The 16,132-nt window shown below is 42.0% G+C and overlaps 1 protein-coding gene across 1 annotated transcript in view; it reads left to right on the top strand.

Annotated features, from left to right (window-relative positions):
- LOC135106856 (uncharacterized) overlaps positions 1–16,132 on the top strand; it is a 148,121-nt gene that overhangs the window by 86,938 nt on the left and 45,051 nt on the right. Inside the window, 4 exon segments of the mRNA XM_064016223.1 lie at positions 979–1,011; positions 1,014–1,117; positions 4,152–4,175; positions 6,912–6,980. Of these exon segments, the coding sequence (XP_063872293.1) occupies positions 979–1,011; positions 1,014–1,117; positions 4,152–4,175; positions 6,912–6,980 (230 nt within the window).

Below are 16,132 nucleotides of genomic sequence, written 5' to 3'. Positions count from 1 at the left end.
CCGTCACGGCGGAAAAATACCTTATACTTATTTTAGAACAAGGTGATGAATAGATGTACAGAAAGACAAATGAAAATATAAAAAAATAAAGGAAAACAAAGCATTTATATTTTATTTTCATTGTGTGTGTGTGTGTGTGTGTGTGTGTGTGTGTGTGTGTGTGTGTGTGTGTGTGTGTGTACCATTGACAGCCAATTCCATGAAGGTGTCGAGAAGGATCGGGTTGGAAGGACAGGGAGCGTAGGATGGATGTGGTGACAGAGGGAAAGGAACAAACGAGGGGAAAATAAAGATAAAAACAGTATCTAGGCTTTCGCTGTGACACTAGCACTCAGAGTATAGCTTGTTCTTAGTAGCAGATCATGTATGTATTGCAATTCATTACTCTTTATTCTATTTTCCGTTATTACCGTGATAAAATTAAGACACTTGCTCTCTCTCTCTCTCTCTCTCTCTCTCTCTCTCTCTCTCTCTCTCTCTCTCTCTCTCTCTCTCTCTCTCTCTCTCTCTCTCTCTCTCTCTCTCTCTCTCTCTCTCTCTCTCTCTCTCTCTCTCTCTCTCTCTCTCTCTCTCTCTCTCTCTCTCTCTCTCTCTCTCTATATATATATATATATATATATATATATATATATATATATATATATATATATATATATATATATATATATATATATATATATATATATATATATATATATATATATATATATATATATATATATATTTATATATATAGAGACACAAAAATACGATTAAAAATTAATAAACATAAAGAGGATTTGTGTGTCTTTAGTTGTACCGAAAACAGAATAAGCTCTCTTTTTCGACAAAATATTACTTTTTTGCCACAATCCTATGACATAATGATACCAATTAGTCATCCACTTGCTAAATATATACTGAGTAACCTGTTTTACTTTTTTTTTCGGAAGCGTCATTTCTCAATCAAATAATGTGTTTTCTTCTTTCCTCCCACAGAAAGAGTTGTTTGCGTCTAAAGAGGGGGAGGGGCAGAGGGACGAGAGAGAAAAATGTCTAACTCGAGTGGAGGAAGCATGAAAACCAAGTGGATGAAAGCGCTCAAGTCCCTCAAGGCTTCGGACACCTCGAGTGGAAAGTAAGTGTTCACCTTCCCTCCGTCTTCGTCCCAGCCTGGCCTGATGTGTCCTACGCTGCACCTCTCTGACTGACCCCAGCACTCTTTTTTATCGACGTGACTCTCAGCACAACCTATTGACGTGACCTCAGCACCAGACCTGACTTCAGCACTAATTGTATTCTTTGTGACACCTTTTGTGTGTTTATATTATATGACCCTGTTTTTTCTTCTTCTACATGTGACCATTGTTCTGACACGACCCTGCATCTCTCTTTTTCTCTTTTATTGTTTTTTCCCTCTATTCGTGAGTATCTGTGTTTGTGGGTGAGTTTGTTTGTGTGTGTGTGTGTGTGTGTGTGTGTGTGTGTGTGTGTGTGTGTGTGTGTGTGTGTGTGTGTGTGTGCGTGTGCGTGCGAAACTTTTTTCCTGTTCTGGTTTATATATTCTTTTCAAAATGTATCTTGTGTGATGACTGATTGACTCTCTGCTTGATACTATGACTCACCACAATAAATGTTACAGCACACACACACACACACACACACACACACACACACACACACACACACACACACACACACACACACACACACACACACACACACACACACACACACACACACACACACACACACACACACACACACACACACACACACACACACACACACACACACACACACACAAGACGCGGACAACGACTATGGTCTCCAGTCACTTCTGTGCCTTTTGCAGGATTTTAAGGACAAGTTTTGATACCCACTTCTTTGACCTGCGTGAGCTTGGACACTTTCCAGTCTAAATTTTTTGGCACTGCTCACGAAAATCAGTCATTGATGTAGCCTTAGTCCTGACACATCTAACTAACAGTACTGGAGATTATTTGAAATAGGGTTGTGTATCTTTTACTGACGGCATCGTTACTTATGCATATTCAATTCTTTTGTCATCCCACGCTAATGGCTGTTCCATTCAGCTTACCTTACCAGGGAGTAGCTGGTGCGGTAGTTTTAGCTGCTAACATAGACGAGTATTAGAGATTGATGACTTACTTTTACTTCCAGGTTTGATTTTCAACCTGTTATGTTATAAGATTGATGATCCCTATAATTGCCTCACTTACTACTTTCATCTACTACTGTGCTATTTCAGTTTTCGTCTCTCTGTTCCTTGTACATATGATTCCTAACCTGTTATGTTATAAGACTATTGATTCTTACGATTGCTTCATTTACCTGTTTCACCTAATACTACTCTTGCTGTGCGTTTTCCCCTTCTGTGTTCCTCGAATATTTAATTTATTTCCTACGTGTTCTCGCGATTCTTTGATCTACCACTTTCATCAACTACTGTTATACTGTGACACTTTTCCTTATGTGTCCACTGTACATTGTCCTTTCCCATAACTTTGGTCTTGTTAATTTCTCCGTTCAGTATAACAAATTTTCAAGAGATCTTTGACTTCTGAGCGTTGGAAGCTGGCGTGATAGAATGCCTTGGACTTTGTGTTAGTGGAATGTCTAATGGTTTCAGTAGCTACCACTGGAACAGGTAACAATACTCAATAACGCCAAGTCTCCCATAATACTTCCCTTTGTATGAATGCAGAAATATAATGCTTTCCTATGATTAGAGTAAGACGATAGAGATGAGTTAAGTAGTTTTGGGATACTTCCACCGTAGTCGAATTATAAGGGATGATTATAAGTGACTAAAAGGCGTGATGAAAAAAAAAATGAATGCAGAGAGAAGAAATACGTTTTCCAAAAATTGCCTAAAATAAACAGGTGAAAGAAGATGAATTAAAAAGTTAAAGGATACTATTTTCTTCTCCCTGTACTCAGTTAATAAATGCTGATAATATCCAATACGAGTAGACCCGTTCCTGTGGGCCATTGTCTCCTTCCTCGGGTGGCGTTGAGTGGGTGTAGAGAGAAAAAGGGCTCGCCTAGGTGAGTCCTTTATGTACAGATGATTGATAACTGAAAGGCTGTGTGTGTCACGTTAAGTAGCTATTCTCTTTGACTTCACACCTGCACGAGTCCTGTTTCTCTTCTGCAACACTGCAATGAGTCTTCAGTGTACTTTTCTCTCTCTCACACACAGACCTCCACCACTTTCTTAGTCAGCCTTATCACTTTGCTCCTTCTTGTCAGTGGCATGATATATATTTTAACCTCTCTCTCTCTCTCTCTCTCTCTCTCTCTCTCTCTCTCTCTCTCTCTCTCTCTCTCTCTCTCTCTCTCTCTCTCTCTCTCTCTCTCTCTCTCTCTCGAGAGAGAGAGAGAGAGAGAGAGAGAGAGAGAGAGAGAGAGAGAGAGAGAGAGAGAGAGAGAGAGAGAGAGAGAGAGAGAGAGAGAGAGAGAGAGAGAGAGAGAGAGAGAGAGAGAGAGAGAGAGAGAGAGAGAGAGAGAGAGAGAGAGAGAGAGAGAGAGAGAGAGAGAGAGAGAGAGAGAGAGAGAGAGAGAGAGAGAGAGAGAGAGAGAGAGAGAGAGAGAGAGAGAGAGAGAGAGAGAGAGAGAGAGAGAGAGAGAGAGAGAGAGAGAGCCACAAATACCTGAGGGAGACAGCCCCAGCGCGTGACGTGGGAAGACACACAAACCAGCCTCAAGACACTACCCAATATCAATCGATTCCAGACTCCCAAAACTATGTATACGAGTGCACCACCTCTGGGAGTGAAAGAGAGAAAGAGAGTCACGTCAGCTTCCACATCGCAGGAGTCTCGTTTCAATTATCACTGATCAGTTTATTGTATGTATGTAAATAGTATTCTCCTTCTCTCTATATATATAATGTCCTTGTCACTGCCATTACTTGCAATGTAGTGTTTTCTTTCTCCCTTTTCTTTCTTCTAAGTTCATGAAATGTCCTCGTTTCTGTGTACCTTTTCTCTTAATTGAAATATATACAACGTGTCCTCCTCTTGTTCTTCCCCCACGTTTGTCTTGTTTCTTTTCCTTCACCCTCTCTTTCCTTCACTCGCGGTCTGGCGTTTCTTTCCCTCTGGTGTGCGCTGTGTTGTGATTCTAAAGTGTGACTCTTTACCCAGGGCGCCCCCCCAGGTGACTTTCAGGTAATTCAGGTGAAGTAAAGCTGCGTGTACATCATCACTGCTATTCCCCCTCCTCTTTACCCAACATCTCGAGTCTGGTTCCTCTCTCCCTCTTGCTTAAAATGAAGTCATGACGCTTGGAGTTATTTCACTACTTGCTTGATTGAAATGACACGTATATACAATATACAACAGGGATCTTTTTCTCTCCCAGTAGTGTTGTATCCTTTCGTCAACAAATTTTCCGTAGTTTTTATCTCTCAGATGATATTTTTTCCTCTCAGTATCAGACGAGGACTCAGGCTTGGGTCTCGCGTCTCCTGTGTCACCAAGGGGATGTTTTTATCTATCGCCTTTCTTTAGGGGATCCGAGGCCCCGCTGCGTTAAGGGATAGGAGGCGGTAGAGAGAATATCCGCTTAGTGGTACACGCGAGATACTAGTTTGTCTTTGTTTCCGCTTCCTGCGCCAAGGTTCTTAGTATGAGCAAATCGGTTGTGCTTCTGTGTTGCTCTCTCTCTCTCTCTCTCTCTCTCTCTCTCTCTCTCTCTCTCTCTCTCTCTCTCTCTCTCTCTCTCTCTCTCTCTCTCTCTCTCTCTCTCTCTCTCTCTCTCTCTCTCTCTCTCTCTCTCTCTCTCTCTCTCTCTCTTTCCAGTTTGTTATTCTCGTCTCTGTCCTCGTCTCCTGTGGTAAGATATCCGTGTCTTTTCCGCCTCCATGTCTCATCTCGTGTGCAGACAGGCTGATGACTTGATACATGTACATAGATAGTCTCTCAGTGTGGTCGTTTCACGTAGACACGAAGTAGATGACATGTCATTTCTTGTTTCCATTATTTTAAAACTTCGTGTAAATATAAATTTTTAAAGAGTTATTAGAGCTCATATATTTATTTACTGCACGAAGTCACAAGTTGCATACATGCAAATGACTGCCTCATTCCCTTGTATAAAATCTTGTCTTTGTCCTTACTGCTTTCAAATTACCCAAGAATGTTTATCTTCCTTTAATTTGTGAACCTTCAGTCCTCAGTAAAGAAAATAATACTTCAAGAAAAGAAAATGTCTCATACGACTCATTGATGTAATCAGACTGTTTACCCCCAGACTGCACATATGTACTTTTATTTCCCCAAGCAGTAGATTTGAAGCAATCTCGACTGTTCTCCCAATTTATAAAGCTATGCTAGAGACACATGAATCTCGCTGTAGCACATGACTCACAGAGCAGTAAGTCACTCTGAATAAGGTTTCAGTCACCATCTCCTCCCAGAACACTAAACGCTTGTGTGACTTTAGGGATGCTGGTAGACAAGGGTAGAAAAACAGCTCAGTAGACAGAATTCTACGTACGACATCCACGTAACTAGATATTGTTTATGTTTGTTTATCATAGCATTTCTGCACACTTTCTACAACAGATGCCAATCAGAATAGTTTTTCTTTGTTCTTGTAGCTTTCATTTCTCATTAGTTTTTTTTTGTGTAGTCATAAGGCCCGGTTGAGTTTTCTGCCTTATTATATAGACTTCGTTTTTTTTTTTTTTTTGTAAATGAACTCATTATCTATAGGTATCACGCATTCATTCAATGATTAGTTTATTTTCATAGATTTCTGTTGAGTTTTCCGTCTGTTTATTGTATTGATTCGTCTGTTGATAAGCTGTGCCGTCAGAATTAGGGTTGGTGCAATCAGTTTTTCTCCTTTCTTAAGTTACGGGCAAATATTTTGAATTACGTTTGTTTTTCTTTTGTTAACTGATTGATTTATGTTGCGTCCTTATATCATGGAGAGGAACTATTTTAAGATGCATGTTTGAGGCACTTGAGAGGTGACCAGCTGAGAGAATCTTATGTTTTATTCATGGCAGTTTTCAATCATGCTCTTTCGCATTCCAGCTTGCCCCTCAGCCGGTCACTCCCAAATGCTTCAGGGCTTCAGCGTTTCACTCGTTAGAAATCATCATTCTGGTTATGGCCTTCTATCAGCTTCTAAGAAAAACGCATGAAATTTTCTGTACACTAGAGATAAAACGCTGTCTCTGTCGCAGATAGATTTCGGGCTGCTATGTAAAAAACCTGTCATTGGCGTGATACTATTTCCTCTTCTTCGTCATCACCATCATTAGAAAAAAAAAAGAAACATTAGAACCTTAAACCATACTTTCCGTAGTTTATAGACGACCTCCTGAAGAAGATCCAAACTCATGTCGTCCCGTTTGTAGCGACCTTAACGCTAAGAAGCTCTAATGTAACTTGCTTTACATGTCAGGCTTAGGGACCGATATGGCTAATGATTACTTGGTTATATTCATCTTATTTCCAAGAATTATAATTAGAATGTGATATATCCTAGTATTGGAGTTCTTTTGTATTCAAAGCTACATTTTTTGGGATTAGAACTAGCACACTTTCCTTAAGACATGTGACACAACAATAATGTGAGAAGGCAAACACTACAGACCTTCAGGTGTCTGTGAGGTGAGTTGCTTCTTGGAGCACCGCCGCCACACACACCGCCCCGCCTCTCCTCCTCACCACACACTTCGGATGGCGTCTGGAATGACCTACACATCCCGGGCACCTCACTGGAAGCCTGCCGGCCCCAGTGAGGCGCCGAACGGGATGCTGTAGAGAAGTGAGCCCAGGTTAGCTTGTGGAAACCAGACCGAAGAGTGAGGTGTGGGCGAGCGCGGGGCACGGGTCGCTTACCTCTCCATCTCTCTCCCCTCGCCACACTAACGCTCACGGCTCGAGCAGTCTACCACCCACATCGCCAGCGAAGCGGTACACTTTCTCGAGTACCGTCCTCAGCGTCATGGCTCACAGGTAACACTACTCAACAAGGCGGCATCCTTTTGACAAACTCCCAGAATACCTTCCTTCCACCTTGTACTGTAGACTTGGAAACACCCCTTAAAGAGACTCCTTACTAAAGAAGGCTCCTCCTCAATCCCTGTATAGTAAAGACGGAATGTCCCCTCCAAGTAAACATGTCACCTTTACCTTGTAGGACCTCACACCTCCACCTACTCACTATTATATCATGTAGTAGTATTCGAAAACCTCTAAGAAAATCACCATTGCCTCCATACAATTATGTACCTATATTTAAGTACAACACTAGACTCACCTTAGCCTGCAGCACACCACCATTACAGCTATGATGTAGAGAGGCTGCACCACCGCCCCCACCCCTGGTGGTGGTGCCCGGCATAGCCCCTCACCACCTGTGTCGCCAAGAACAATGTTTAGCACTGTAGACACGTGGAATTCCAGAGCTGTCAAGTTGATTTGCAGCTTGAACTGTAGCAGTCTGCCACCACTAGGCGTAGAACTCACTTGCTCCCTGCTGACTGTGTATCGCACACTAGACACATCACCGCTTTGTCGACTCTCCCGTAGATGGTAGAACGAGTCTTGGGGCGGCGTCCTGTCCCTCCCCTCCCGGCGCTGCCAACGTTCCACTCGAAGGAGCTTAATTCACGATGCTGGACGTGGCTATATTTCATCCCCACGTGGCTCCTTCTTCCCTGACAGTTTTATCGCCATTCATATTCTTATCAGGATTATTACATTTCGTCCTGAGATTTTATGTGATTTTTTCTTCCATCTTTCTGGCTCAGTACGTTTTCATATTCTGTTTTTCCATTAGCCTTTCCATATTGAGACGTGATAGTGTTTCGTGGTTGGCGCTCCAGAGGATGCTGAAGAAATCTGTAGCACTGTTTCCACTCTCATCGATCTGTTTTATTCTCATCCTCCTGATATTAATGTAGTGACTTCTTCTTTTATCCTTCTTTCCCGTGTGTGTGTGTATGTGTGTGTGTGTGTGTGTGTGTGTGTGTGTGTGTGTGTGTGTGTGTGTGTGTGTGTGTGTGTGTGTGTGTGTGTGTGTGTGTGTGTGTGTGTGTGTGTGTGTGTGTGTGTGTGTGTGTGTGTGTGTGTGTGAGTGTGTGTATTTGTACTACTTTTCTTTAATTGGAGAGTCTCTTGAGTCCCACTGTTGTAATGAGTGCGGCAGTGAGTTGTGGTCTCCTCGTGAGTCAAGGGGGAGCTTAACAGAGTACCCTGCCAATATCTAGTATAGGAGGCGATACACGCTGCGGTGGAGGCGAGGGTTCTTACCGAGAATCTTGCACCTGATGCCTAGATAATAGAAGGCTGGATAGGCTAATATACTTTAAGGAGAGAATATCGCCTTTCCTTAATGTTGATGATGATGGTGCTGCTGATAATAATAATGATAGTAGTAATATTATTAGTAATAATAATAATTGTTATAATAATGATAATAGTAATAACAAAATGAAGAAGAAAAAGAAGAAGAAGAAGAAGAAGAAGAAGAAGAAGAAGAAGAAGAAGAAGAAGAAGAGGAAGAGAGAAAGAGAGAGAGAGAGAGAGAGAGAGAGAGAGAGAGAGAGAGAGAGAGAGAGAGAGAGAGAGATTACGCTGTGATACATATTGATGTGTGTGTGTGTGTGTGTGTGTGTGTGTGTGTGTGTGTGTGTGTGTGTGTGTGTGTGTGTGTGTGTATGTACGTACACCATATAATATCCTCTAGCCACAAAGCGATATAAGAAACATGGCATTTGTCCGAAAGAAAAAGAAATGTCGTTATCATCATCATCATCATCATCATCATCATCATCATCATCATCATCATCATCATCATCATCGCCATCGTCATCATCATAACAGTATATCACTGAGAAAAAAATGAACACACACACAAAAAGTAATAGGACATCCTTGTATGGAAAGACCTTGTGCTGTGTCTCGAACCTCTAGTTGTGTCCTTCCCCGAGAGAGGCAGCGTAAAAGAAACTGTCTCTCAAAATATCTTTCCCTCTCCTTCACGAAGCAAGTCAGTCGTGCGCCGCGGCCAAGCCCATTCAGGCGTGGCTGGAAGTGTTCTCGGCTCAAGATGCTGGCGGGCGAGGAAAGGGAAGGAAAGAGGTAGACGTTGTTTAAACAGAGACACCAGGTTATTATTAATAGCTGGTTGGTTGGTTGGTTTGTAATTTAAATGATTAGTCCGTAAATTCGCTAGTTTATCAGTCAGTTAGTTTATTTAGTTGGTAGGTTAGTTAGCTGGTTGGTTAGTTGGTTACTTAACATATTTTATTGCAAACCAGTAAATATCGAACAGGAAAGCAGTTTACTCTCTGACCAAGGAACATTAACAACTGGCGAAGCTGGGAATACAAATGACCCTCTTGAACTCGTAAACAGAGCCACTTCCGATAAAAGATGAAGCATGTTTGTCATCGGGAGGACTAAGGAAAACCGGCCTGCAAGGGAAGACTATTTCTCCAAGCGGCGTGTGGTGCGGCCATTAGGGCAGAACCTTGATTAAACTTTGGTCATTCCGATTCTTGGATTTGCTGTTTCCGTCGGTGTAAATCTTGTGCTTTCCCCGTGCAGTAGTTTCGGTAATCACTGGCACCGCGCGTCCTGATTCGCAGCGTGCTTACCAAGCGTGTGATGCGAGTGAGAGTAAGAGAGGAACTTAATGCAAGCGGGTAACAAGAGACGCTGAATATGTAGAGTCAAGAAGGCGACAAGAGAAATGTGAAACGAATGGATATTTAATGATAATCATCTTTCCATCCTGCAACACGCACACACACACACACACACACACACACACACACACCGGGCTGGTACGGGTCGCCATTCGTCACTCACACCGCGCCATTCGTCTTGCGCCACGCCACCCACACTCTCGACTTGCCCTGTGGAATTACGTACAGCTCGCCCCTTTATGTTGCGGAAAGAAACTTGAGCCTCATATCCCACAGATCGTTTTCTAAAGCACTGGATCTTATACCTTACTGGAATTCGTCAGTTTCTACCTTATCCTTTCCCTGAAGAGAGAGAGATGTGAGACAATACCAAGGTCTAACTCCAAGAAGAGAGAACGTTTTCTTGAAGCACTGGACCTTGTATCCCACTAAAGTGCATCAGTTCCTACCAGTGCCAACATCATTCTACCTTGCTGATCTTTCCCCTGAAGCGATAGAAGTGTGAAACGTTTGGCTATCTTGCTGTATCGTTCCCCTCTCTCTCTCTCTTTGACTTTTCTTCGTTTTTCTTTTCTTTCTTTTTTTTTTCTTAAGAGCACTGTAAAAATGGTGAGGGGAAGAACGAAAGTCAATAAAATGTTCTCTGTTTGACCGTTAACTGCTGTGGTCGTCCTTTCATAATATTGAGAACACTGTATAAAAAAATAGAACGTTTGCATGGACATACAGAGATAAAAAAAGAGAGAGAGAGAGAGAGAGAGAGAGAGAGAGAGAGAGAGAGAGAGAGAGAGAGAGAGAGAGAGAGAGAGAGAGAGAGAGAGAGAGAGAGAAAAGAATATGAAGTCCTTTTAGTCTTTTCTAAAAATCTATTCAAGAGATTGTAGGATCAAAATAACCATGTAAAATTTAGATGGGTATGGAAAAGATTATCCAGCAATGAAGGAGTGAATGTGGATAGCTGTGGAAGTGTTGCCTGATGTCGTCTCCATTGCACACACCCAACACACGAAACCTGCTGTGTAAAATATATAAGAATATGAAAAAGATTGTGCACCAGTGAAAGGATTAACGTGGACAGCTCTGGAAGTGTTGTCTGGCGTCGTCTCCGTTGCACACACCCATCACACGCAGCCGCTCACCAACAAGGGATTCACGCATAGTTTGGGTAAAGGTTGTAACCATTTTGCCAACTAAACGCTATAGTCTGCTATGTAAATGTCAATTTATTTTCGTCCCATTAAAGTGTGAGCTTGTTTTCCACTGACCTTTAGGTTTAAATAAAGAGCGCCACTCAAAGAACTGTAATTTTCTAGAATAGAGTAAACTGTGAAATTTGCCACCTTGAAAGAGACAGTTTCCACCCACGCATGAAGATTTACGAGCTTTCCTTCACTACTTACTATTAATGTTAATCGCATAGAGAGCAAAAACAGTGCAAACTTACCACCTGCAGAGAAAGGCAATCTTGTAGCACGGCCTCCTTCTTTCCATACGTTAGCATAAGGAAATCTGCAAATACCCCCGGTCACTTGCTAATCCAGTGGAGAACAAAAGCGTTGCAAAGTTGCCACCTTCAGAGAGAGAGAGAGAGAGAGAGAGAGAGAGAGAGAGAGAGAGAGAGAGAGAGAGTCTTCCGCTACAACCTCCTTCCTTCCATACCGCTAACGTCAGGAAGTCTCAGGAAATACTCGTACCTTAGGAAAACTTGTTAATCCCGTAGAGTTTTCAGCTTCAGAGACAATCCCCTACTACTACCTCCTTATTTCCATACTGTTAACGTTAAGTCTGAAAATCACGCCTCTGATCACGAGCCATGTAGCGTCCTTACGGGAAACAAGACGAGGGGTGGCTGGCGAGGCGAGTGTCGGTGGCTGCTGTAAAAACCGACCTACTGGAGGAGTAATCAAGGTCGCGGCACAAGAAAGTAACATAAATCCTGGCTTGATGGCGGCCTAAGACGGGTGCTGGTCGTCCTCCTGGCTTATAACGACTCATTAACCGCAGCGGAGGGAGATGAGAAGGAGGCGGGGGGCGCGTAGAGGAGGTAGTCTTCAGGGAATCCTCGTGAGAGAGAGACTGACGGTGACCACAACGAGGGAATGAGAGAACCATGCGAAACTTACCCATCTGCTTGCTCCCTCTGCCTCAGCTTATTGTGTGAATGCTGATGAGTGTGCGAAGGAGATGCTAAGAAGATACCATGGTTTGTTTTCGAGCTTTATTGCTGATGAAGTGATAGGAGAGTACAGTAAAAAGGATTGAGTTAATAGATAAGACTAGAAGTATATGAAATGTGTTATGTGTGGAAAAAATCATATTCTCTCTCTCTCTCTCTCTCTCTCTCTCTCTCTCTCTCTCTCTCTCTCTCTTGGCGGTTAGATTACAGTTTTTATCCTTTTAATGTTCTTTTACAATTTATCGCCCCGTGTTGAGAGAAAAAAGTCGTTTTCAGATCCTTTGTGTGTGTGTGTGTGTGTGTGTGTGTGTGTGTGTGTGTGGGTGTGGGTGTGGGTGGATGGCTGGGTGTGTTTAGGAGGATAAGAAAAAGCGAGAACGAGTGACGTGGGCGTATAGATAATGAAATCCCGTTAGATGATGAAGACAGTCTTGGTTTCTAATTGATGGAGCAACTTCTGGTGGATGCAAGTAACAGAGGTGCTGTCTATGAATAAGATTATAACATAGGAAACTAAACAGAGTGGAAAAGGAGACGGGACATAAAGTAAACAAACAGTAAATGAAACGAGAATGACCGAGGTTTTTTTTGTGTGTGTGTGTGAATGAGATCATAAGAACATAGTAAAAAAAAAAAAAGCAGCCTGTAAACGAGATGGCATCGACTTTTTTTTTTTTTTGGTGAATGAGATTATGAGAACATGAGAAAATAAGCATACTGCATAAAGAAACGCGACTAACCGAGAATTTCTTTATGAACGACATTAAAAGAGCACAGAAAAGTCAACAGACTGCGAAAAAAAATGAAGTTGGCTGAAGTTCTTTGTGAATGAGATTATGAAAGCAGACTACGAGAGGCCAGGTTAACCTACATATACAAGACATCCTCTGAATCTAGGCAGAGTTTAACTTGTTTTACTGTACTAGGTTATTTAATTCCCTAACGACCTAAGATACTGGTCGGAAATTTTGGGTCGCAATCTGAAAATAATCTTTCTATATTCATTTTTTTTTTCATCTCCTATTCTTCTTCTCTTCCTATGATGTTTGTTTAGACGAGAACTACCACGTTTATTGTAGAACACGTGAATGCTTGAGAGAGAGAGAGAGAGAGAGAGAGAGAGAGAGAGAGAGAGAGAGAGAGAGAGAGAGAGAGAGAGAGAGAGAGAGAGAGAGAGAGAGAGAGTTATACGCACATAATTATACATTAACTAAAATATGTGGCTGTTGGTTTGTGTACCTAAGTTAACAAAGAAACAAACTTCTTTCATAATGAACTAGTCTTACTGAAAGAGAGAGAGAGAGAGAGAGAGAGAGAGAGAGAGAGAGAGAGAGAGAGAGAGAGAGAGAGAGAGAGAGAGAGAGAGACGGGAGGTCATAAAGGGAATCGGAATAATAGGCATGGTGTCAGGGAGCAGCGAGCAGTATGTAAGACGAGGGGCGTGCAGTGGCGGCGTGTGCGGGACGTGGGTGCTCTTGTATTTGGAGTGTGGGCGATGTGCTCGGTCCTCGGCAGCTCGTTGCCTTCCTACCCACCGCCTGCCTTGCATACATTATCTGCTATAAACATGCCACGTTAGCAATACTGTGGCTCCGCGTCTCACTCCTTCAGCCCGCCATTGCTAAAGTGCCAACCACAGAATGCCAACCACAGCAGAGGCGCTCCGGTACCGTGTTTTGATGCTTGTTTTCAGTGCGTAGGTCATTCTCAAGCCTTCCCTCTTTACCCTGGCTCCAGTCTAAGTGTTTTATATCATAATGAAACCTGAACTACAGTATAAAGATCAAAACTGTACTTTTGTCATCCTTGTTTCCACAGATTCTAGTCTATATGAATTCTATCTGTAATAAGGAGACCAGAAGTGTACGTACATCTTAAAAACCAGAGCCGGACCCTTGTCATTCTTTTCCATCCCTGTCTAAGTTCTTCCTGTAAGAGACCAGAACTGTACAGCATAAACCAGAATTGTATAATATAAAGACCAAACTTGCACCTTAGTAGTTTTTTTTTGCAGAGAATCTAAACTCATTGTTCCCATTCTATAAAAAGACCAGAAATGTACAGTATAAACCAGAATTGTGCCTGCTTCGAAGAGAGAGTTAATGTTTTTTTCTTTTTTTTTTTTCGTTGATTTAGCCATTTTTATTGCTATGGTTCTTTGTTGACATTGAGAGTATTGTAGGTATTGTTTGCACGAATACTGAAAAAAAAGAGAGTAAAAAGTTAGTTATGTCTTTTTTAAGCACGGAACTGTATAAGAGACTGCAATACAAAAAAAAACAGAAATGGTGATTCTGGAAAAAAAGTGTCAAGCAGTGATTAATTCAGTCTTTGCGGGAAAAGATCGAAGAGGTAATGAATGAACCCAATTAGTCCGCCTTTAATACATTTATTTTCGTAACGTGTGGGACTGATTACCTTCATTAGTCTTCCATGGAGAGCCTGAGGGCCTTGAAGCGAGGATTATTGCGTCATCTTTTTTTGTTACGTAACTTTGTTTTCTCCCACCCACCTGGTCTGTGAGTCAATACCGAGACTGCCGAGTGTCACGGTAGTTTACGAAGATTTGCCATACAGTAAACGGTCGCTCTATTCTTTCCCTGACCATATAGAGAGACCCTTGAGACCTTGAAGTGCCCCATCCTCTCCTTAAAGTTTAAATCAGCCCCTTTTAAATATTCATACACTCCGCCATGTAGCTCAAAAACAACAGCAGCAGCAGCAACAACAACAACAACAGACAAACAACGCAAAGGCAATGAAATATTTCTGTCAAAGTTAACTCAGAGACACAAACTTCCGCCAGGAGCGCCACTGCCTCCTTCTACTAGCAACAAAACCTCCCACTTTATAGAGGAATATTTCGTCTTGGAAGCCTGGCTAAGGACGAGAAGGTTCCTCTATAATGAAAATGTAGTAGCAACTTAGCAAAACAAGATTAGTGCGAGTAGAGGAAGGAAAAGATGCTGCACTGATGCAAGGTTTACGTTTACCAAGAGAGAGAGAGAGAGAGAGAGAGAGAGAGAGAGAGAGAGAGAGAGAGAGAGAGAGAGAGAGAGAGAGAGAGAGAGAGAGAGAGAGAGAGAGAGAGAGAGAGAGAGAGAGAGAGAGAGAGAGAGAGAGAAAGAGAGAGTGGTAATAGCGCTACACACTTGTTTGTACCCAACTCCCGTCTCGCTCCACGCTCTCTTAGAAATGCAAAGATCTTAATAAACATGACTTGCGAAGGAAGGAAACTAAAAATTAAGGGGCCATTCCTTAGGAAGGGAAAGGCGATGGGGGAAAATGTAAAGAAAAGAATAGAATGCGTAGTAATTTTCCGTTATTGCTTCAGAGACTATCGGTAAAAGATTAGCAATACTCCTTTTCCCGAGAGTTCTTGGATTTATGTACGCAACGAGCACTTTTCCGGGATGCTAGGAATGAAAGTTTTAGCGCGGCAAGGCGGAAGACTGCTAGGCCAGATGACCTACACAAGGCGACTCCTGGTAGCTTATACCTTGCGACTTGTCAGCATCTTACGTAAACGTGTCAAGCCTCTACTCTAATCTAATGTCCGTTCACTTGAAATGTTCTTGCTAAGTCATAACAACGCGTGCAATAATGAATGTTGATATGCATTTTCTATTCAGAGTAACGCTAGTTAAGATACACGTACTTAGAACTCACATACGACAGGTCCACATTGATCATACAGGTGTTGTGTACAAGTTATAGACTGGGTAGTTATATACAATAAGAATTCCCATATGCAAACCTTTGTATGGAGAATTAAGACCAGATTAGGACCAGATTACTGCAAGACTACCATGGCTGTGTAGCGAATGTATTAACAGGAACATCAGAAATTGCGATTTTAAATTTGCATTGGCATTAAAGAAATATAAGGATGAGTCCTTACAAAGGTTTGGAATTTCCCTTACACAAACTTTGTAGAATTTAAAATAGATTACTGCAAGGCTGTCATGGCTGTGTAGCGAATGCATTACAAGAACACTGAACCTAGAATTGGAGGATGAAACATTAGAAACGGACATTTTAAAAGATTTTACCTCAAATACCTCTTCAGTGGAAGAATATAAGAACATGATATGATTTTCAGATATTTACCATTACTTGATAAAAAAAAAAAGAATGCCGTAGAACGGTTAAAAATATGTAATGTTATCGGGAAGGAAACAATTTCCTACATGGGTCTCCCACTTCAGTAACATACTCATGAAACAAAAACAGCCAAGGACTCTGGGTGTGACACGAAGCTCACAAAACGGAACATG

This window comes from Scylla paramamosain, chromosome 14, assembly GCF_035594125.1.
Source record: "Scylla paramamosain isolate STU-SP2022 chromosome 14, ASM3559412v1, whole genome shotgun sequence".
NCBI lineage: Eukaryota > Metazoa > Arthropoda > Malacostraca > Decapoda > Portunidae > Scylla > Scylla paramamosain.
Note: the sequence above shows the minus strand (reverse complement) of the source record. Positions and strands in the feature narration are given on the sequence as shown.